At 38.7% G+C, this 24,663-nt stretch overlaps 2 protein-coding genes across 2 annotated transcripts in view; one reads left to right on the top strand and one right to left on the bottom strand.

Annotated features, from left to right (window-relative positions):
• Nucleotides 1-12,289, top strand: TRMT61B (tRNA methyltransferase 61B). The gene is made up of 7 exons (XM_039337047.1): nt 1-2,554; nt 4,206-4,308; nt 8,080-8,270; nt 8,587-8,678; nt 10,789-11,009; nt 11,842-11,910; nt 12,060-12,289. The coding sequence occupies exons 1-7, from the start codon at nt 1,745-1,747 to the stop codon at nt 12,161-12,163; spliced, it is 1,590 nt and encodes a 529-aa protein (XP_039192981.1). The 5' UTR covers nt 1-1,744; the 3' UTR covers nt 12,164-12,289.
• Nucleotides 12,290-24,663, bottom strand: part of SPDYA (speedy/RINGO cell cycle regulator family member A) — a 17,121-nt gene continuing 4,747 nt past the window's right edge. Inside the window, exons 5-8 of the mRNA XM_039337048.1 lie at nt 24,561-24,646; nt 18,447-18,618; nt 13,766-14,054; nt 12,290-12,422 (exon numbers count right to left, since the gene is read on the bottom strand). Coding sequence (XP_039192982.1) covers nt 12,349-12,422; nt 13,766-14,054; nt 18,447-18,618; nt 24,561-24,646 — 621 coding nt within the window. The 3' untranslated portion in view covers nt 12,290-12,348. The remainder of the gene's footprint in view (nt 12,423-13,765; nt 14,055-18,446; nt 18,619-24,560; nt 24,647-24,663) is intronic.

The following is a 24,663-nucleotide window of genomic DNA, read 5'->3' on the forward strand; positions in this document are numbered from 1 at the left end:
TTATGGAAAAAAAATGCAAAGACAGACATCAATAGGATTTTTTTTAACCTTTTCAAACTAACAGTTGAATTACATACTGATACTGTGGCCAGAGTAAGAATAAGAGCTACAAGACTCTTTGTCACATCCCATTTCAATGGTGTGAGGAGTCAGTCAAGTCTGTTTACTTCTTCCTTTTTTATTTACATCAATTTAGTGGCCACAAAGTCAGAAAATGTCTTCTCTCCTCACTTAGTGAATGTAAAGTTTCAACTTTAATATATGCCAACCACATAGCTTTCATTTCTAGCACCAAAACTGGCCTTAGAAGATTGTTGCTAGCTTAGATTATTATTGTGAAAGGAAAAAAATGGTAAAAACAAAGATAGTTTCAGTAAAAGCATAATCAAACTCAAATGGACAACGCCGAACAATAGAACAATGTTGTTGTTGTTGTTAATTGCGAAGTCGTGTCCGACCCATCGCGACCCCATGGACAATAGAACAATGCACCTCTTTTAAATACTACTTTTGAGAAATCCTTTATATGGAAGACATACTTAATCACCAACACTGAGAGGCAAGCCATGAGAATATAAACTGAGAGCAAACTTGACTCCTTACTAGAACTGATTATGTTACTAAGTTTGGGTAATGAAACATTTGCAAGAAAACAAACAAGCTCAGAGAACCCCAAGGGACCCTCATTTCAACCTGAGCTAGAAATATTCTCCCTTATTGGCAATATGATTGTTACCAGGTATGTATGTGTGTATGTATGTGTGTATGTATCTGGGGCAAAAAGATCAAAAGAAAATGGGACGAGAAGCAACCACAAAAATAATTTACAGTAGAAGAATCCAGACACACTCCAACACGACTTCTAAAGAGAGACTAAGCCGGCGCAGGGTATATGCATCATCCCTTGTGCTTTTTCTCTCCACAAGGCTAAGATCCAATAGTTTTATACCTCAACATCCGGTTCTCAGTTGCAGTTAATAGGCCTCCATATGCGGGCAGGACCACTATAAATGCGTAGAACTTAAGGTTAAAAAAATACTTAAATTTTAGTTATTGGTAAAGCCTAAAAACAGAAGCCAGACACCACCCTCCGGCAGGATACGCATAGGTTAAGTTCAATGAAAGAAAACGTTGAGTTTGTTGTGTTTCCTCCATTCTGAGGACCCGCGTAATATAATTTAGATTCGCTCTTCGGAAACACTGGCACCTCTGAACACGGTTCTTAGATTATTATTTTATAAAATTCAGCAGACAGATTTTCCCGTCACGAAGTTGCAGATAGCAGTGAAGACACCAAAGCCTGTTAAACCCCTACTTCTCTTGGAAAAGGATAGAGAGGCAGAATTCAAGGAGTACTGAAAGAATCTATATCTTAGAGAAGAGTCCCATTTCTTCCAAACCTCGTAGGGAATGACATCCTTTCATCCTCCTTCTTTCATTTAGTATTTCGATTAATATGTACCCTCGCTGTCTTTAGCTCCCCCATTGAGGATTCCATTCATAACCGGAAGCTGAAGAGGAAACCTACTTCTTCGGAAAGGCCCCTTTGATTGGATTGCGATTGGCTCTGCAGCTCGCCCGGGAAGAAAATGTTCCGTCTGCGTCCTGGGCGCCTTACAACCTGCATGGTGGCTTTGGCGGAGTGGTAGAACGGCGGATTCCAATAAGCCAAGCATAAAATAAAAGAAAGCGATTGGTGAATTGGCGGCATCTGATCTCCTCAAAGGACCGGAGCACCGGAGCCATGATGGCCTGCTGCTGGCAAAGGCTGGGTCTGGTGGCATCGCAAGGGGGGACTTGTGCATCGCTCCGGACCAAGATGAGAGAGGGTCGATACTTACGCGACGCTGGGAGAAAAGGACTTAACCTCCGGGCTGGAGCGCCAGGAATGGTCATTGGTCATTCCAAAGCGCTCCGGCACCAGCTGCAAGGAACGCCCACAGTCGATTCCCATGGCTTTAGTCGCCGGGTATCTTCTAGCTCGACGAGGGACAGAGACGGAGGGGATGAGCTTCCAGAACAGGTTAGCCCTAAATCTCAGCAGGACTCCTTTAGATTGAGGGAGACCAGCAGGGCTTGGAGACGGTCGCTATCGCCCTTGGAAAGGCTGAGCCGGATGATTCCCCCCGAGCTCCACTCTGCGGAGATCAGAGCTCTGAAAAGCGCGGAGATGAAGGAATCCAAGTTTCAGGAACACGAAACAGACGTCGCAGAGGTGGGAGTCTTTCCTGGAGCAGATTCCCAGCTGGATCGAGGCATGTTCTCCGAGAAAATAAAAAATGCGCCTTCCAGGAACTGCCCCTTCCGAGTTGGGGAGCTGATTCTAATAGAGGGTCATCGAAAACACGGCTCGAAATTGAAGATTCAATGCGTGCTCACTGATACCGGAACGTCTAATACTAATTTAGGTTTCATTAGATTCTCTGAGATCATAGGTAGACTCCCCGGGCAGCTATTCCAAACGTCCCAGGATAAAATCTTGATGATTCGGAGGCCATCCTTACAAGAATATGTGCTGCTAATGGATCGAAAACCTTCCATCATCTCTCCGAAGGTATATATTAATTGTTCAGCAGTCCCCAATTCCCATTCTGGGGAGTGATAAGTATGTTACCGTTATTTCAACGGGCTCCACTGAGATCTTGTGGGCTCATTTTGAAAACAGAATTGGTAAAGTAGACGTTTGGCTTTTTAGGACCCAACAAAACTCCCCACCTAATCTTTTATGCTTCATGTATATATTTCCTATTTCTTTCCTTGGCTACAACATCAGACTTTCCTCACTTCCCCATATTTTTAGCCCACCTCTTGTATGATTCCCTTTGTAGCCCAATGATCCTCTCTGGGCTGGAGAATTCTGGGAATTGAAGTCCAGACACGTTAAGGTCGCTGAGGTTGAGAAATGCTGCAATAGTGGGTCCAAAACGGAGAGAAAATGATAGAGGCATGGCACCTTTACTGCTTCATCTTATCATTGAGGCATCCTTCCCCAGCTTGGACATTCTTTAGACCAGGGGTGTCAAACTCAATTTCATTGAGGGCTGCATCAGCATTGCGGTTGCCCTGGGGGGGGGGGGCTGGGTGGGTGTGGCCAGGGTGGGTGCAGTCTACTGGGTGGGCGTGGCCAGCTCTACATCATTTGTGTCAAGGGTGCCTGTGAGGGCCTGGGCAGGAGTGGGATAGATCTGAGGGTCTCTGGCAGAAGGAAGTGGGACCAGGGCAAGTGCCAAGACATGGTTCACTGGAGGAGCCTCACTGTTCCTCTCAGGCCATGCAGGGGGGGGGGGCTTATGGAGCTAAGACTGAATGTGTTTCAGCATAGATGGCCACCACAAAATTTTACATTGGCTCCCAGCTGGCATGGGCCAGGGCCAAGGCAGCAGGGGCTGTTCCCTCACTGTTTCCAGGATGGCTTCGCGGACCACATGAAACCACTTAGTGGGCCGCATTCGGACATATGGACTTTTCTTCCTCCCAGAATTGTCCTGCCAGCATATCAATTGCTGAGAATTTGCAGAATTGATTTATTTATTTGAAAGGTATCTGGGCTAAATTTAGACTATAACAGAACTTGCAGTGGGACCTCCAAATTCTAGCTGGAATTATTTCTGTTGCTATAAATATAAGATTACAGATAGTCCTCAACTTATAACAGTTCACTTAGTGACTATTCAGAGTTACAACAGTATGAAAGACGTGACTTATGACCATTTTTCAGACTTATGACTATTGCAGCATCCCCGTGATCACATGATTTACATTCAGATGCTTAACAACTGACTTATATTTATGACCGTTGCAGTGTCTTTGGGACACATGATCACCTTTTGCAACCTTCTGACAAGCAAAGTCAGTGGAGAAACCAGATTCATTTAACAACGGGATACTAATTTAACAACTGCAGGGATTCACCTAACAAATGTGGCAAGAAAAGTTGTAAAATGGGGCAAACCTTACTTAACAGGTTTCTCACTTAGCAACATAAATTTTGGGCTCAATTGTGGTCATAAGTTGAAGACTATCTGTATACCCACTTCTGTTCTCTGCAGAAGTTGCGTCCAAACATCTGTCCCAGCTGTTGTTCAGTTATACTGAATATTAATTTTTCTGCATTGAAACTGGACAGACTAAAGAAACATCCCCTCTCAATACTATTTGAATAGTAGCTTTGAAACTCCTATCATCTTTGTTCTTTTAACCTACAGGATGCCAATACAATGTTACTGCTAATGGATATCACTCAAGGGGACATAGTATTGGAAGCTGGTTCTGGTTCTGGCAGTATGAGCTTATTTCTGTCAAAAGCAGGTAAAATGACAGTTTTTGAAGACGATTTTCATTATTGGTGTCAGTTGACAGAGTTTCCATCTTTCACTGTTTCTTTATACTAGATTAGACTTTTTGTCATCTTAATACGGTTGCTCAGCTTATACTATGTTTCAGGCCGAAAAATTATATTTCATTCCTGCTACCTTATTTTAATAGGAGGAAGTGGGATTAAGACTGGGATTTTCCAGCACAGATTCCATTTTTTGTGGCTATCAAATAATTCTTAAATGCAATATGAGTTTTTGGGTTATGCCTTAGCTATTTTGATATTTAATCCATCATTTTTATTTTAGTATGTTGTCTGAACATGCCACTATAGTGCTGTCTGAAATGAACAGAAAATTATGCATCTTTTGATAGTAAAGCAACATTTGAGGTAAAATATGAGAAGATGCTTTTCAGATATATTGTCATACAATTATTGTGTTCTATTCATCACATTTTTCTAAGGTGTTTCTGTAACTTCTCCACATTTTCCTATTGTTTATTTGTTTTTTTTTCTTACTATTGCTACAGTTGGGTGAAATAAAACAGCTCCTTAAGGGCTGAAGTACAGCGAATCACAATTCACGGATAGTCACCTATTGCTAACATCCCTGGAAAAACTTGCTACCCTACAGATATTATGCTGATGGGTTATTTTACTATACATCACCATGAGAACCCCTTAAATCAGGGCTTTTCAACCGGTGGTACTTTGGTACCTGGCAGGTGGTATGCAACTGTCCTAGAGAAGTGGTAGCGGGGGGGGGGGGGAGAGGAATAAGCTGAAGCAGCGGCAGCGCCGCACAAGCCTAAAGCAGAGACAACTGGAGCTGCAGTGCTGTCGGGGCTCAGCAGAAGCCCCAGGATCAGTGCCGGGCTCCAGCTGATCGGTGCTTTCAGAAGCTGGAGATGCCCTGAAGTGAAAAGGAAGAGGAGTGGGGGAGAGAGGAGAGGATATCAAAGGAGGTTTTGGCGGGAAAGGGCCAGAGAGGGGCTGCCCCTGCATCTTCCCCTGGGCACACAAAGAGGAGGAGGCAAGTGCCCAGCATCCCTGCTGACCGCCCCTGCTGACCATTGAGAAAGAAAAAAGGCAAGAGAAGCGCTTCCCTTTCCCCCAGGATGCCAGCGCTTGCCACCTTCTCTGTGCACCTCCAGGGGACGGGGCAGAGATGTTGGGGGGGGCCTTGCTGGCTCCAGGGCTGCCCCGTTGATTTAACGCTGAGCGCGTTCCAGCTTTGATGGCCCCCACCAGTAAATCAGTGCCATGCCCACTCGCTGACCTAGCATAGCAGCCACCAGGCTTCTCTTTCACCGGGACCGCCCCTGCGTGCCCCTGGAATAGCTATGGCTGGTGGGCAGTGCTGGCAATCTCTCTCCTTCCCATCATCCCTTGGGAGGAAGGAAGGAAGGAGCTGGGAAAGGGACTGCATTCTGAGCGCTTCACAGGTTCATTTTTTTAAAGCTGCCCAAGGCCTGGGCAGTGCCTGAAGGGCCTCTGCATGCCTCTCAGCTCGCCTTTCCCAGATCCGCACATGTGTTTGTGTCTGTGTCTGTGTGTGTGTGTGTGCTCGTGTGTGCATGGGGGGGTCTCACTCCTTGCAGTCCCACGCCGTGACATTGGGGAGGAAAAGAACGGGAGAGATAAGAGAAGCTGCGATGGGAGCTTCCTGCAGCCTTCCACAGGTTGGGGGCAGGAGATGAGGGGGTGCAGGGCGCGATGGGACATGTTAAGAAAAAGAAACAAGTACTCCCCATAAATAGCTTTCATTAGTTTGCAGCCTGCCATCACAGAAGGTCACACACACACACACACACAAACTAACATGTGCGCAGGTCTGGGAGAGGTGAGTTGAGAGCCATGTAGAGGCAAGACAGAGGAGGGATCAAAATGTGAACACTCTGCCCACCTCTGCCTGCCTGTTGCCACATCTGCCCGGAGCCTCTGGCAGTTTAAAAAAAAAGCAGGAAGGAAGGAAGGAAGGAAGGAAAGAAGGAAGGAAGGAAGGAAGGAAGGAAGGAAGGAAGGAAGGAAGGAAGGAAGGAAGGAAGGAGAGGCAATTTGGTTGGAAATGCCTCAGTTCAAAGGACAAAGCAATTTTGTGTTCTGTTTTGTCACAGACAGAACTTCATTCTCAATCCAAGTTAGCATTGGTATTCTTGAATTGTAAGCTCTTAGGAACGTGTCCCCTCCTTGTCTGATGCTAACAGCCATTTCCAGTGGGGAAAACAGGACAAAGCAGAGTGGTGAAAATATTTTCCTTTGCTATATTTCCAGTTTGAATTAGACCAAGACAGAGTTCCTACAAGAGAGCCCTTTTAAGGATTAGGTATTAATAGAAAAGCAACTAAGCTACCTCTGTTCCTAAATGCTAAAGCTGTTGCATGTAAAAAACGGAGGAGCTCTGATCAACTGTCGCAGCCACCATTTTGACAGTTTTGCTATTGTCTATGGATGACCCCACTAAAGACAAGCATGGGATAAACTGAGCCTGGTTTGTTCTCAATCTTTTAAGTGGCCACAAACTACTAGCAAAAGTGGCATTTGATCACAAGGCAAGGAGGCATCGAGAAATGTTTCCCTTTTTGCATTTGAGCATCCAAGAAGGGAGAGGAAAGGAGAAAAAGAAAGAGGAAAGACAAAGAAAAAGAAGGAAAGAGGGGAAGGAAGAAAAAGGAAAGGAGAAAGAAGAGGGAAGGAAAAAAGAAGAGAAGGAAGGAAGGTTATAATGAGAGGGAGGGAGGGAGGTTCTGAAGGAAATCCTGCCTTAGCACTTGGCCATGACCAGCAATGCTGCCCTTTTGCCATCCCCTTGTCCCCGCCTCCTGACTCTCCTGGTAGTCTCCCATCCTATTGATGAGGATGCTTTGGTTACAAAACCAGGTCTCCTCATATGGACAGGGAGCGGGCCTCCCTCTGACCCACACATTTTGTCCTCCCACACACACCATGAGCAACCTGGCCAAGGAGAGTGAGCCAAGCAGCAGCAGTCTCAAGGAGAAGGTAAGCGCAGCTGGACACCCCCTTGGGGAAGGCTGGGCTGAGCTGGGCGCTTGCCCTCCACTGCCCAGAGCTCTGGGCAGCCTGCACCGTCAGGGGTCCTCCATGTGGCCTGAGAGCAAAGGAACCACCACTAAAGAAATTAAAACTGGTACTTTTTTCTTTTCTTTTTTTTTACGGTTTGTAACATTGTATTAGATTATGGAATAAAATACAAAAACACAAAAGCAAATAGGACATAGTGGGGAGGAAGAAGGGGAAAAAAAGTGAGAGGGAGAAGAGGAAAAGGCATTGATTTCCGACTTCCTCTGTTGCAGTAGCATGAAACATTAACATCGAACCTCAACTTTTTACTTTTCCGTTATAGTATAAACTAGCCATTTCTATAACAACAAATGAGTCTAATCAGTAAAACCCAAAATCCCACCCCCTTTTTTTTTTCAGTCATCAAGTTTTTGACACCTTGGTAAGCACTGGTGGTACTCAAATATTGTCATGTCCTAAAAGTGGTACAACCTATGAAAAGGTTGAAAAGCCCTGCCTTAAATCAATAATTAAGAGTCACCTGACTAGTAGTTAGCCACAGGTGAATGGTAGGACAGCTAAAATCAGGAAAGGCAGGTGTGGGAGGGAATATAATTCAAACAGGAAGAAGAGTGGTGGTAGATTTTGGTCTTTCCTTGCAGGAGGCTATTTGAGTATTTTCTATATTATTTATAAAATAGTTTATATAAATATAACTCAACTTGATTATATTCTGTTTTCAGTGGGGTCACAAGGACTTGTTATAAGTTACGAAATTATGAAACAACATCACAAATTGGCAAAGAAGAATTTTTGGCAGTGGTGTAATGCATGGAAACTAGGACGTGGTAAAGAGTGGCCAAATAATGTAGATTTCATTAATCAAGATATTTTGACTGCAGCTGAGGATTTGAAATCTGTAACACTTGATGCGGTAAGTACTGTATTTGTTTTCTTAAAGTCAGAATTTCCTGTTCTAAGTTCAAAGTGGTTTGGAGGCCTAAAACGTATAATACTATTAGTACTATAAGCAAACACCTTTAGTTTTATCATCTCTAAGCCATGATCCAGCCAGTCTGACATTATGGTTTGTGAGTGTGTGCTTATAAAAACACTGACATGTGTTATGCTAAAAACAGATACACTGTCACAAGTCAACAGTACAATAAGTACGTCTAATACAAGTACTCATTAAAATTAATCTCTTGTGTTTTACTTTAATATTAATGTTTTCCTTTCCCTTTTGGTAGGTAGCTCTGGACATGCTTTCCCCACAGAATGCTTTGCCTGTAATTTTCCCAAGTCTTAAACAAGGGGGGGTATGTGTTGTATACTTGGCAAAGTAAGTATTCATTCCTTAAATGTCCAGGTTTTTCTTTCAATGCTTAGAGAGTACAGTTGTGCAAAGTATTTGAAACTTTATTTCGTGCATGAATGAAACACCCCTCTTCAAACTTGTAAAGCAGACAAATATTTTGCCAGACTAATACCACTGCCTTAAAGCTATGCCTGGTTGCTTCATGTAAATGTAGATGCAGGGTCATTTCAACTTTTCAGGAAAGAATGCAGTGAGGTGGCTGTGATGTACGTGTATATGAAATCAAATAGGAACAGGAATTGCATGAATCTTTTTCTTCTTTAGACTAATTATATCTAGTTTTTTTTTAACAAATCTTCATAGGATTTAACCTCCAACCCCCTTGCCATCTTGGTTGATCTTTTTTTACTCTTTTAAAACTTCTTTTTAATCCCACTCTTTTTTCAGTCTGTATATTAACTCAGTATTCAGGCTGTCATGTCTCACGTTATTAACCTCCAATATTAGCAGACTGTGCAATTCCAGCTTTGTAAAATGCAGACAACATGTGCTTTTATCTATTTCCCAGTTGAGAATGAAAGGGGATTTTTTTTTTCTTTTTTGGCTTTGGCTTCCTTTTACATGAAGGAACAGTTTGTACTTAAAATTTAAAAAATTATTTCAACCATACTATAGGACATATGTATGATAATTAATGAGATTCCAATAGAGCAGACATGTACTACAAATATCTTGGAGTAAAATAGCAGTTCTCTTTACTATACACAAGAGAAGGCTAGTATTGTTCAACATTGCCTCTTAACTATCTTAAGTTTGTTTTCTGTTCAAAGAAAACAAAATTTATTCCTGCAAGGTCGTCTTCCTATAGTTATTTTTTAGCTTCTTTATGGTGCTCAGATTTGTTCTTTTTCAGAATTTAATATCCTGGGAACTGTTCAGTCCAAGTTTATAGGACTTATCTTTACAGTTCCAAGATGCAGTAAGAATGATACTTTAGAAAGAGGTTTGGTTTCTATAGGTGCCACAGCTTGGCACTATCAAATTAATTTATAATTAATTTCTTCACTGTAGGCATGGCTCCATTGGTTCTCAGATATTGTGTCAAATCAATTTGGCTGAAAAGTGCTAATAGCAAACCCATCCTTAGGTCTTTTTTGAGAGCTCTGCCCATTAGTTCTCATGCTATTTGGAGAATGGCAAATGCAGCCTCAGGAAGAAGGTCTGACATGGCTGGCCATCAGCTGCCTCACATAGAGCCAGACTCAGCAGGTCAAGCTGTGGAAAATAACAAAGGTCAGCAGGACGCAGCAAGGCCTGTGGAGCATAGGGCCTAGGGGCAGCTGGGGCTTTGCACTGTGGCACTAGGGTGGCTAGCTATGACATGGGGCTGAGGCAGCGCTCCTTGGTAGCATTTGGAGTGAAAGAGAGGAGCAGGGGGGGTGGCAGCCAGCTGAGTCTGCTGAAGCCCCAGCACCACCGCCTCTCCACTGTGCAGGGCAGCCAAAAGGGCAGAGATGGAGGGATAGACAAATGAGAGGACTTGGAAAGGGGACAGAGAAGGCAGACTCTTACCTCAATTAGGCTGGGAAGACCAAACTGAGAGTTGCTTGACTCAGGGTTGGTATTCACCTAATGACCAATGGGTTTGATTAACAGCTGCAGTGGGGACTGCTGGGATTATTTATGGCCATAGTAACAGAAATTCCAGTTCCAATGACTATCCTAACTCAAGGACTACCTGTACTTAGATTTCAAATATAAGGAAAAAAACATCAACATGATAAAATATAATAGTGGAACAGTGTACTGATAGAGGTTGTGGATTCTCCATCTGGTTAGACACTTTTCAAGACTGATTTAAATAGTTTCCTGTACATGGAATAGATGATCCTTATGGTTCCTTCCAATTCTATATTTCTGTCTTCAACCAAAGTGACAAGGTTGAAACATCATGTTAAGATGTGATTTAACCATTATTTAGTAAACCATAATGACTGGATTTACATGGTAATCTAAACCAACGCAAATAATCCAGATTGAATAAATGTGCATTAAAATTGGGCTATAAAATAAATTCTAATATACATTTTAGACATTCATTTGCAATATACATAATTGCTTATTTTTCTACCAGTATTACTCAGGTTATTGAATTGATTGAAGCTATCCGGATCAGAAAATTAGCCCTTTTTTGTGAAAAGGTTTTGGAAGTTACACATAGAGATTGGCTAATATGCCCAGCTACATGGGAAAAGAGAAATGTTCTTAAAAACATAGCATCTGAATTAAACATCAATGATGAAACTGTTTGCCATTATGAAAATGATGTTTCTGCTGAAGAGAGAGGAAATGAAGGTAGGAAATATATTGTATATATTGTATCCTGAAATATTGTATCCTAGTAATATATCTTGTCAGAAGAGGTAGATCATAGATTGGATTTATGCATACTAAATCATGTATACTTAACTGTAACTTGCTGAGTAAATAACAGCTTTCTTGAATCACACATTATGAACTATGGAGACCTAAATGTCCTCTGAGCATGGTTGTTTGCTTGCAGATATTTCATTAAACCAACTAGGTAACATCAGTGCTAGTGAGTGTGAAGTCTGTTCCCTGTTTATATACAGTACAGAGCTTGTTGCTCTGCCAGTGTTGGTGGAGATGTAGTTTTTCTCCGTGGTAGTTCTTTGATTAGGGTATTGTTTTTTATTCGCTTGATTGTTTGCCTGGTGTTAATCCCTGCTTTTATGAGTGTTGGTTTCCAGAGGATACGGATATGTTCTGTCCCTTTTGTTTCCTTTTTAGCTTTTGATTGTCTTATTTGAATAGTGTGTAAATATGGCTTATTTCTCTGTGTCTATTGATGATTGATTTGTCTAAATATCAAGCTTTCAGGAATTCCCTAGCATCCAACCTGAGCTACATACATTCTTGTCCATTGGAATTATGAATGAAACAAACTCAATTAGGACTCAGCCTGATATCTGATATTGCTTTCCTTCAGGGATGACAATATGAAATAAAATGTATGTCTTCCTCTTATGGGAAAGGAAAGAAATAGGGAAAGTTGCTAAGGTACCCAAAGCTAGGGTGTGTGTGTGAACATTGATACAGGGATGAGAAGTTCAATAGCAGATTTGTTTCAAGAACAAATTTGAATTATTTTATTTTATCTCAACAGCTCTTGTTTCTGCCAATGTAAGAATACCTTATGTTGCTAAACCTTTCCCATACCAAGTTGGTCACACAGGTAAGAATGACTTAGCAAAAATGTTATAAGCTATACATTTCATTATTACTATGTTTTTCATAAGCACTGTAAAAGCATTTTTAGAAATGAATAATAAAACAAAATGCTAATGACTGTTAAAACATTAGTTTTTCTCCATTTTTATATAGTATTCCTTGTCAAGCTGAGGAAATTTAATTCATTATATCCAAACACTGCTCCCGACGGAATGTGCCAATTTGAAGACCGTACTTCATCAGAAGTAACACATTAAATTTTCTTCTGAAATGAGTATTATTTGGGAAACATCGGATGTGTTTACATTGACTAAGATACAGTATGTTTCAATATATTAATGTGTTTAACACATAAAATAAATAAACCAAATTTAGACAAAAAATATTTTGACATGTATTTTGTGTTTAATTTCCTATTCATTTCGAAACTTGTTAAGTTTTGTTATTCTTCATTTCCCGTAAACCAGTCCATGGATTTATCTCGACTACTTTTTTTCCCATTACTTGGCAGTTCATCTGTCAAAAAAATGGAAGTATTTGGAAGTATTTGTCATTACTGATAAACAAGAATGCTTTTGTATAATTCAGAACAGATTACATAAATAGGAATAATAGAAGGAAAAACCCAGCTAGCAAAATAAAATTGTAAAAAGGCTTTCCAGTGAATTATATACATTGCTTAGAATATTTTCTATTGTTCTTTCCTTCAGCTCATTAACTCTAATATTCTTGGTGCATTAGATGTTCTTTCATTACCAATTCTTGGGTAGCAGTACATACTAAAACACCACAGATCAAAGGCCTTTGTGTAATTTTTTTTTACAGCTGTATCAATGTTGATATTTTTGTTTGGTACCAAAACTATCAATGAGACTTTATGGAGTAATCAGGAAGAATGACTGTCGATTGCTTACTAAAAAATAATCATGCCTAAATCAAAGTAACTTCAATATTTTCAGTGTCCCCAGCATAAGGATTCCATGGCTTAATATGTAAATAAATTTCAGAAGATAAGTTAATGATTTAGCAGAAAATATCCAGAACAATATACCTTGCATAATCCATTTCATTATTATATTCACTGTTATCGGTACCAGTTACACACTTTGTCATCCTTAGGTCTGTTCTATCTTTATTAAGAAACAAATATTGTACTATTATTCAAAATTAATGTAATGCCACTAGCATGGAAATTGATTCATGGTTTTGAAAATAAACTAGATTTATTTTTCTGCTAAAATTAATTAGCTTTCTGCAAAGAGAATTAAGTATAGGTAAAATTATGTAAACTCACAATTTAAATGAGACACTTTTGTACGCGTGATCATAATTTTCAATTACAGAAACAATATAAAACTTATATATGAAGAAAAAATTGGCAGGAAACTAATTCAATAAAAGATGAAGTGAACACAACAATCCCCTTGTGCAATAAGATTATATAAAGTGTGGCTTGTATAGAATTTAGGGCAATGAATATAACAGTAATTTATCTATTGGGCTTCATACAAAAACTTTTTGTACCATGCTAAATATGCAGCCTTGGCCCCTGCTGTGGTGCTCCGTTACACTTTTAATACACACAGGACTATGCTCTGAATATTAAGTATAAACTAATTTTGTTTATCAGAATGGAATTTCCATTATTGGTTATTGTGACTATAGCCTCAGGAGATTTAACAGTATTTTAAATTTAACCCCAGTCTGTAGTTTTCATGTAGAGACAAAACATTCCCAGCTAGAGAGACATATGATATATGTGAACTCTAAACATACAGCCTTTTTTATTTCTTGGCTATAATTAGACTAGAAGTTTAAGCATTACAGTATAATTTTATTTCTATGGACCCTTGACCTACCTTGGGAGCGACAATGATATGATGGATCAAGGAGCATTTTATCTGTTGGATCAAGCACTCCAGAAGCGACGTGGTGCTCCATCATTTCCAAAGTTTCAGTGGAGGAGGAAGATGATAATCCCAGCCTTATATATCGTGTTTTTTTCCCACAAAGTTCACAGTCTACAGGTGTGGCATTGGGTCCTCGAGGCAACTGTACTTTGTTTCTGCAACTGTTTCTTATAGCTCCACTATGGTAAAGAGACCGTTCTCGCTGCCATACATAATGTGTTGAAGCAATTGCCATTACCTGTATCAAAGACTCTTATCTCAGAAAGGACTACATCAGAACTATCATATAGCAAACAGTACACAAAAAATATAAAGGCTAGTGGGCAAATACCATTTTCTTAATTAAAAAGAAGATAATTATAAAACAGCCAAAAACTCCGCTATTTATTAGCAAATAGGTATAGAGCAAGAGAAAGGGAAAAAGGTATAGAGCAAGAGAAAGGGAAAAAGCAGGCACCACTTTCAAATGAATGCTATATCCGTGTTCTGAAAAAGCTGATATAAAAGGTCAAAAATGCAAAAGATGTTGCATGGAGAACTGAGGACATTCCTGACAGCTTCATTCCATGCCTCTATCTGACAGTTTTGCCAGTGTCTAAGTAAAAGATGGCCACTTTTCTGCCACATGGGTCAGAAAAGTTCTGGAACTCTGGAGATCTTCGAAAGGTAATTGAGCGATCGTTAACGTGGGGTGGAACAAGTGGAAACTGATGGGCTTGCAAAGCAGGCCCAGTGCCTGTGGAGACCTGGTAGGGCAGGATGGGGGGGTGACGCAATTATGGGTACCCCAAAGGACTGTAAGCAGAGCATGAGATATCTTGGTAAGTGGAGGCCTTGGGTGGTTGGAAGCAGGTGGCCTGTTCCAGCACTAGGCCCCAAATGGTCTCCACCCTGAGATACCTCATGTGTACTTAACAACTTGTGCATTTCATTAATGCAGTGCTTCTCATTTATTTTCTGTCATGCCCCCCTAGGAAGAAGAAAACATTTCGTGCCCCCCGCGCGACTGTAAAAATTTTTTTTCTGTACAGAGGACCAATTTCCGGGTCTAAAAGTCACACGGGCGGGTTTGGCCAAACAGGATAGAGCATCATGTCTATCCAATCGGGTCCTTTGCATGTGTCACGTGCGTTGGCGGTCATGTTCTCCGCGTCAGACTGCCGCTTGCGAGTGAGTCGGATGATCCGATCTAGAAATCCAATATGACAATGTTTGCCGAGGTCAAACGAGCCCCCCTTTATGGAGCCTTGCGCCCCCCCTGGGGGGCGCGCCCCACTATTTGAGAAGCACTGCATTAATGAATGCATTGGGGAAAGCAAGGAGGTATCACATTTATTTAACGTGATCCAATTAACGAATCCTCAGGTTATGAATGTAAATGGCAGGTTCTATTACATTCATAACTCAAGGATTACCGGTAGGCAAAATAGCATATTTCCTAAGTAATTTTTTTAAAGCATTATTTATTTATTTATGAGACTTATATACCGCTTTAAGTGCAAGCACTCTCTAAGCGGTGTACACCAGTAAGCAATGTATATATATATTTACATTGCCCCCAACAATCTGGGTCCTCATTTTACCTACCCCGGAAGGATGGAAGGCTGAGTCAACCTTGAGCCGGTGAGATTTGAACAGTCAGCTAAAGTGGCCTGCAGTACTGCACTCTAACTGCTGCGCCACCTCGGCTTTAGATCCTCCTGTGCTATGTACTATATTGGGAAGCAAGGGATCTCCAGCATTTTTGGTCTTGGGCAAGTACTTCAGCATCTTCCCATGTGATTTTTAGAGTCTTTAAGTTTTCCATGAATGTTCTTCGCCATGTGTTTCAAGGACATCCTGTTGGTCATTTGGCATTGGGGGGGGGGTGTCCATCTCATTGCCATCTTGGGAATTTGATTGTTCTCCATGAAGACAATATGACCTGCAAGTTGGAATCTTCTGCATGCAACAATGTTATGTAGTTTTCAGCAGAAACTTTTTGGGAGCACTTTTTCATTAATAATATGATCAAAATGGGAATTTTTAGTATTCGATGAAGGCATCTTTGTTGGAAGACATCAAGACTCTTTTTAATACTTGCTGATGCCTTCCAAGTCTTGCTGGCATAAATGGTTGTCAGGATCACTATAGAGGCAAGCAAACAGAGTTTACGTTTCAGTGATATAGATAATGAGGACTATATTTTATTCATCCTTTCGAAAATAGCTGTTGATTTTCCCATGCAGCACTTGATGTCCATCTCTGCATCTCCATTTTGGGCTATTATACTAGCCAAATAGGTAACCCTTTCTATTTTCTCAAGTCACTGTGATCTGAATGTGATTCCCTGTATCTGTGCGGTGGAACTCACATACATGATCTTACATGATCTTAGATTTCTTGGCACTTATCCTGAGGCCAATTTTGGTTGCTTCTTCATCTAAGACAGTCATTACTTATTGTCTTCCTCAAATAGGGCAATATCATCTGCAAAATCCAGGTCGCCAAGACAGTCTTGGTCAGAATAATGAATATCTTTCCCAATGCGTGATGTTCATCACATAACATATTCAAGGGCCACGAGGAAGAGGAGCACTGATAGAATACAGCCTTGTCTAATTCTGGTAATAATGTTGAGAAAGTCTGCATGGCCATCTTCAGTCTTAATGCAGCAATTTGATTGTAGGTATAAGTTTTAAAAATAGTAATGAAGACTGTCAGTACACAGTATAGATATAGGATCTGCCAGAGAGATTCTTGGTGGACAGTCAAATGAATTCTTAAAATCAATAAAGTTGTTGGCCAGTGGCTGTCAATACTCAATGCGCTATTCTATGATATTTTGTAAGGTGAAGAAACCAAAACAGCAAGAAGAATCTCAAGAAAATTTAGTGAACAAGCCATATTGCTTATATGACAACACCAGAGCAAACTGGCCATGGGGTCTGGTGCCAGAAATTGAAATTGACCTTCTTAGCCAAGACCATCACAAGAATTGGGACGTGGAATGTGAGAATGCTACACCAGGTTGGAAAATCTGCTCAACTTCTGTGGCTCCTTAATGACTACAAGCTAGACATCTTAGGTATCAGTGAGATCAGATGGATAGAGACTGGCCAAATTAATAGTAATGATAAGACCATCTTACATGCAGGCCATATAAAGGGTTGGACTTGTTTTGGGAGAATGAGCAACAAAGACATTAATTGGCTGGAAACCGATCAGCAATAGAATAATTGCAATTTGCTTTGCACTGCGAATAAATCTTCCCAAGTAATAGAAACAGTAAAAAATAAAGTCATTTAAAACACCTCTTTGACAGAAGCAGTGGAAAACCTATAATGGACTCAGTGATAACAGAACCAGTATCGAACAACTAGAAGAACCCAGAACTTTTTTTCCCAATTTTAAATTGAACCTTTAGTGCGATGGGTGGCATATCAAAATAATAAATATATATTTTCAGAAGAGTGTTTATTATCTATCTCTCAATTCATTCCTCTGTTTTACTGGGTTTATAGACTACCCCAGCTGTAAAGTATTAATATATTGACATTCAAAAGAATGCTAAATCTGTGTATATAAGAAACCCATTTAAGACTTGATGCTGAACTTGTGTCAGAAGCACCAAGGTGCTTTCAGGTGGAAAGACCTAGCCAGTGACATCAAGCCAGTGACACCCAGTTGGGGGCTCCTTTCATGTCCCCAGCATGAACTGAAGTTAAGGATGGGAGATCAACCCCACCCCATGGCAGCTCTCGGGTCTTGAACACGGACTTGCTAACCCCCTACCCAGCATCTTAACCACTTGAACCACCGTGCTCCTAAGACCTGATAAGTTATTTGGAAATGCAAAATATAGGCTTAAGTTCTGTGGAAGACCTGGTTCTAGACAATTTTGCAACCCAAGTCAAAACAGCCAAAAACAGTGTCTAGCATCTGGAGGAGAAGATATATACAACTCAAATAGCCAAAATGAGCAGATCCCAGCTGCTGCCCACTATATCAACCACATTGTCAATGAATTATCCTAGATTATGCGCAGCAAAAATGCTATCAGATAAAGGGAAAACACTTTATTAAAAGCGTAGTAGCTATTGAGGAATTTAAGCTACCTCAATTATGGATTGATGAGAAAAATGCAATTTTTATGACAGAACATTTTATACAACATATAAAAATGGTTACCAGGACATGTTTGTGCTGCACTTAGGGGACTTAAAGATACAATAAGATCATAGACATTTTGTATGATAACCTAAATTTTATAACCTATGTAAATTTAATTTTGAAGAAGATCATGACTTCTATATGGTTTGCTTCAAAATAAGCCCCAAATACTTACAGCTAGTATCAAATTAATTATATAATGTACTCGGTATTCATAGGTTATTTTGTATTTTCCAATAAGTACTAGAATTATGTTTTCTAAAACATGCACCCACTTTGATGAAGATCAATTATTTATTAGAGTGCTTTGAAAACATGATATCAACTAGCAATTAAAGTGAGTAATAATAATTTTGACAGTGTTTAAAAATAACTACTAGTTTTGAAAACAAGGAAAGATGCTATATTGGAAAACAGAAGTTGTTTATTATAATTTACCTATCCTATTTCTTAATAATATGAAACATACTTTTCTTACCTCTTCACAGCAACGTCTGCTTACTATAGCTCTATAACCCATTTTATTCCACAGTTCATCTCTCAGAGCCAAGAAATCTGGGAAGAGTTTTCTCCAAGCTTTTCCTAAAGCCCATGGGAAAATCTCATATTTTGATTCTTCATCGTCTTCTTCAACTGTATTTGCAAGGTATCTACAATAACATGTATAGATGTTTACCACTGTCTCCCATCTTTTTTCTTACTCCCATCCCCATGTCATTACAGATTGCTCAAAACAATTTAGTTTGGACAAATGTCCCTAAGCTTATATTTCATAGTAGGAAAATAGGTTATCATTTCTGACATTTGCTTATCTTAACCTAATATTCATAGAACCAAACTCAGAGCTACATGTGTTGTCTGTGCAAAGAAAGTCAGAAGCCAAAATACGACTTCCGGTTCCGGAGGCAGCACCTCTAGCTGTACGAAGAGATTCATCTCCTCATCAGCTAGTTTCCCTCCGCCAATAGACCCTTATGTGGGTTGAAACATGCCCTGGAGGGTGCGATTACCGCCAATGAGTGATGAAATGATAGAACATGTTTTTAAAAATAGATATGTATTTTTTGGAATTACATTATTATTTTAAATATGATAATTATTTTGAAATAGAGAATTTCTGTCTGATTTAATAATGAATGAGGGCTGGGAATTTATTGACATTATACTTGATAAGTATTTGAAGGTGTAAACATAAAACTTCATAAAAATCTTAAAAAGATTTTTTATAGATGTAGATTGATGAAAGTATAGAATATATTTTCAAAAATAGAATTTTATTTGTTGGATTTATATTGTTATTTTAAATATGAAAAATATGTTGTAAGAGCTACTTGTGATAGGGAAAAAATTAGTCTTAATGAGTGATCTAATATTAAGGATACCTGAAATCCCAATTATATGTCTATTGAAATGTAACTGGAATATGACAATTGTAAGTAGTAAAGCATAAACAGGATATAGATTATCATAATTGCAAGGTGATGGAGGATTTTTGTTTGATGGAACTTTATCTAAAATTGTATTAATTTTAATAAGTAATATTATTCCTTATAGAGAGGAAATTGTTTATAATTAATTTGAGCTATATGTATATGATTTTGTTCTTGAATGATTTGACACTCTGACCACCACGTTGTGTCCTAAGCTTTTGTAAAAAATGGAAAAAACCAATAAAACTTTTATTTAAAAAAGCCAAAATACAGAATAAGAAAATCTCAGCTTTTTAAGAAATGAAATGTCTAAATCTAGCAATTTCAGAATACAAAAGCAGTGCTAAATGCAAATCAAGTTAAAATATCTGACTTTGCATAATTGATATTTCTCCTATGTATGTATTTATTTTAAAGCTCTATATGGCTGTCATCTTACACAGTGTAACTCAAGACTAGGAACAATAAAATTGATATAAATATATTAGAAATACAAATTCAAAATTAAAGACCATCCTACTATCATAAAGTACCATAACAACCAATTACCAACATAGCTGAGTTCACATCCTGGCTCAGCACCTGATGAGCCTTCATGAGGTCTTCATGGCCTTGTGGAAGATCAAGAGAGTAGAAGGCCTTCAGATATCAGGGGAGAGAGTGATCCATAGGACCGGTACCACTACAGAGAAGGAACACTTCCTAAGTCTTGCCAGATGGCATTGTTTGATAGAGGAGATCTGGAGCACATATACTCTTTTAGATTTGGTAGGATGGGCAGATACCCTCAGAGAGAGGTGGACTCACAAATAACTTAGCCTTTACCATTCAGGGCTTTAAAGGTGATAACCAGCACTTTGAACTGTATTCGAAAGATAACTGCAGTGCACACAAAATATAAAAACTTTGGAGTACAAGAACTGCACTTGCCACTGCATCCTGGACCAGCTAAACTTTCAGGTGGGGAGAGGGGATCTTCAAGAGCAGTCTTGCATTGCAATAGTAAAATCAAGAGGTGTCCAGGGAATGAGTAATGGTGAGTAGGGCTTCAGGATTTTGGGAGAAAGTAGTGGATTACATAAATATGATTGTGTAACAAAAGCAAACATTTTCAGAGGATAAAATTCACTTCAGTTATATATCTGTCACATGGAATTTGATAACTGGACAACCTAAATGAATTCACTGTGCCCTTACTGTTCTGTTTCCACAGATGAGGCATGGAGACAAAGCGGAGTAACAAAAAATAGTCTTCCTTTATTGCAATTCACCAACAGAACCAAGAACAAAAATGGTGCAGGCCCTTTTATAGTCCCTTGGCAGGGACAGCATCAGCCAATCATTCCACGGCATTCTCCCACCTTGCGCATGTGCACAAGGCTGGAGACAGCCTGTCTGATCCCGGGCAACCACGTGGTCTGCCCGGGCCCTTCTGCAGCTTCCTGAGCCTGCTGAGTCATTCAGCAGGCCCAGGACACAACACTTATTATGGCTAAAAAATTGATATTGCAGCACTGAAAAAATAAATATATGGTCCCCTTTATTCATAGGATTGAAGAACTAATTACACTTCTCACCTATGAGAAGATTATAGATGTGAACTTTATATGGACAAGTATAATGGAATATGGAGTTTTATACAAAATATAATATATTGAAAAAGAATAATAATATAAATATACAAGAAATAAAGAAATATATATGCACTTGAATTGTATTTACATTACGTACATATAGAATTGTACCTGTTATCTTTTCTAATTATATATTTTTTTCCTTTTTTCTTTTTTTCTTTTTGTATTTTTTACCTTTTTAAAGCATCTTTCATACATTTTTTCCTTTGAGAATGTACCCATCATTATAATACTTGTGTTTTGTTTCTTTTCTTTTTCTGTTACTATTTTAAAAATAAAAAATTAAATTTAAAAATGCCACTCCATTTCGATAGGTTTTGGTATAGCCCTTTTTCCAGACTCTCACAGCAACCCCTCTGGACACTCACGATCTCCAGGCACCTCAAGCACATCACTAATTCAGCCTGCAGTAAAGATGTACATCTGGATATCATCAACATACTTATGATACTACACTCCCTGCTGATTAATGACCTCACCCAGTAGCTTTACCTATAACCCTTAGGCACCCTTCATAAAAAGGACCAATGGCTAGATTTGTCCCTCCAGCATTGACCAGAACCAGTTGCAGGGGAAGGAGGAGATAGTGCTAGTTTACTTGGCACTGAATTTTATTTACCCTAATAAAACATGTTTATTTATCTATAGATACAGCAGAAACTTGGCAAAATTCAATGAAACAATTGTTATAAAGTATTAAATTTGATAGTTGTCTTAAAATACTGATCAATTTAGAATTTTGCTTATTTTATTCACTTATCAGGATAATGTTGCATACAATATAAAACAGTTTATATAATTTATACTCTACATTTATTATATACTATAATTGATACAATATATTATTATACAGAGCTGTTCAAATTCTTAGATAGATGCTTCTCAACTTTCAGGAAGGGCTTCTTTGAATCAATAAAGAGGCTGCATCTTTTTGCATCATACTTGATTTAAAAGTTCTCCCAACTGTCTTTCTTTATATATTCACAGATTTTGTTTCAACAGCATACTACGATGTAATGTGATATAGCCAAGAGATCACTAGGATTAACTGACTGCCATATCTTCGAGGCTTATGATGTTTTGTCTTGAAGTGACTGTTCTTTAGCACCACCCAGGGGACACGTTTGACTTAAGGAATGTCACAGACATAAACAGTCATCCTGTGCTCAGCTCAGTTTATTCAGCAGCAGAGTATTGTACCACAGTATGGCTAAATAGCCCACACACACAAATAGGATTGATGCACAGTGCATGAGTCAATGCACATTGTTAGTGGACAATATGAAGTACTCCCACATATTGGCTACCTGTTTTGAGCCTTATACTACCCCCAGGAGTAAGACAAAAAGATGCCCCCCTCCAAGAAAACTTGAAGAGTATTGATAACTCCCAACTGCCAATACTAAATAATATAGCCTGCCTGGAGCAAAATAGGTTGAGATCCAGACATCCAGCTATTTCTACTGCTAAAATACTTGTAGAAGATGATTTTGATATACACAATATGTAGGCAGAAGATTGAATAGAAAATGCCCCCCCCCCCATGTTGAAGTTTGCCTTGTATCTTGAAAAAAGCTCCTGGATTTGACCAACCCCATGCAATATGGACAACACTGAACTGAATTTGCACTGATCATGGTAAATGTGCTGATCCCCTCTATTAGTGGGACAAAATATCATCACTGAATTGTGACTGCGGAGCCAAAAAACAAACTAGCCAACATAAAGCGACAGTGTCAAAATAGAGCCTAAATTGGGAAGGAAAGAAAGCAGTAGAGGTGCCTGCAATTCTTTCAAACAGCTTACTTGTCCACATACCTCATCTCTTTGAAAGGAAAAAAATCAATAGTCTTTTTTTTCTTTTCATGAGGTTAGTATAATCTCAACATCTTTACCATACAGAGATAATGTCAGTTATGAAGTTTTCTTGTCCCTCGATGTACAGTATTACATTGATATGGTTGTAGAATCAGATACCATCTGATCAGACATGAATGAGTATCTTTCATTTGTTGCAGCCAAGTGAGTAAATACATAGAAATATATAAGTGAATAAATCCACAAATATATTTATTTATAATAAATGACATATTAGAAACTATAAGGTCCAAGGCATTTTTGCATTATTTATTGATTCTTCTGTATTTTATGTTTTATCCCTTTTTCTTGACTGTTTTGTTTTATGAGTGTTTGTATGCACACATAGACACACACACACACACACACTTTTCTGAATGTCTAATAAAGTCTAATAAAGTTATTTGGATCATTCTCTTTAAAGGAGTTGAACTATTAGAGAGAAGAATAAAGCTTACTTAGCTTCTCAGTAATTTTCAAGAGTTTCCAGAAGAGGGTAGATTTTTTTTTTCCTGAGGTTAATAAAGCACTGTTTTGCCATCAAATCAACAGTTTGCTTTACTGTGGACAACTTAAAGATGGCTTCAACTTTCTCATTTTATGGTGGCTATACAACCCCCTTGTGCTATTCATTTGTGCAGATGAGAGAAATACAGGCATGGAATCTTCCAGCCCAGCCAGGTTTGGATGGATTAATAATTAAGATTTGTTACTTAATAAAGGGAAATTATCACTTTAAAAGTTTTATATCATATCTTGATTTAGTATCATGCATGAACATCAGCAATTGTTTGTATTTAATCAATTAGGGTAAAGCAAATCCCATAACACAGTCATGAGTCTTGCCTACCCAACAGCAGTCTAAGAATGCTTATAATTACTGCTAAAATCTCACTTCATAGCTTTTCACTTAGACTGAAGCAAACTGAGCAAAAATACTATTTAGTCCAAATATTGAGTTTTTAAATATATAATTGCTTAATGTACTTATTTTCCTAAGACTTAGTAGTCTCTAGTTTTAGATTATGAACAATTTTCATTAAGGTTGTTTTTAAATTGTAAACATTTATTAATTTTTCCCAGTATAGTGATTGAAGAAGTCACCTAAAGATTTAGAAAATTAGATTAAATGAAATTTTTGCCTTATATTTAAGGTGAAATGTGAAGCCTATTCAAATCAGAAAGTTTAAGCACCTCATTTAAACGGAGAACTCCAAAAATATACATTGAAAAAGAAATTGAATGTTAGGTAATCATTTTGGTAAAGAATTATAAATAGGGCTCTACTATCCTTAGTCTTTCTTTCCAAAACAAGGTTACACAACACAACTATATATTTTGGGTTTTTTTTACATAAAATATAAATATTTCCATTCTTAACTTTCATTTTAAAATATTAGAAATCTGCAGAAATCAGTCACTCTTCTACTTAGTTTTGACAAGCTAGTTGGGTTTATACACCATTTTAGAAATTAAATTTCTGTCAGTATACTAGTCCTAAAGTGCTTCAAGATGTAAATATTCTAAATTTAATTATAAAGAACACAAATTTATAAATATAAATATTTATTTGTTGGAGCAAGCAAGGCTTTATTCTAACTACTCTTCTCTCAAATGATAGATGCTGTCTCTTGCACTTTAATCACAACCATAAAGTTTAGAGTTACTTACAGAGCAACAAAGAAATTAAGCCGGGTGTGTTCGTTTATACTATAGCCAGCCCTCTTGAAATAAACAAAAGTCATTGCCAAAAGATACTGTTGAAAGAAAGTAA

This window comes from Crotalus tigris, unplaced genomic scaffold (genome assembly GCF_016545835.1).
Source record: "Crotalus tigris isolate CLP2741 ecotype Arizona unplaced genomic scaffold, ASM1654583v1 scf7180000017668.6805642782:7212621, whole genome shotgun sequence".
Lineage (NCBI taxonomy): Eukaryota > Metazoa > Chordata > Lepidosauria > Squamata > Viperidae > Crotalus > Crotalus tigris.

Coding starts and splice junctions, on each gene's coding strand:
- TRMT61B (XM_039337047.1), top strand. CDS start 1,745: ATGATGGCCTGCTGCTGGCAAAGGCTGGGTCTGGTGGCATCGCAAGGG. Junction 8,679..10,788: donor TGTGTTGTATACTTGGCAAA/GTAAGTATTCAT, acceptor TTTTTCTACCAG/TATTACTCAGGTTATTGAAT. Junction 11,010..11,841: donor TGAAGAGAGAGGAAATGAAG/GTAGGAAATATA, acceptor TTATCTCAACAG/CTCTTGTTTCTGCCAATGTA.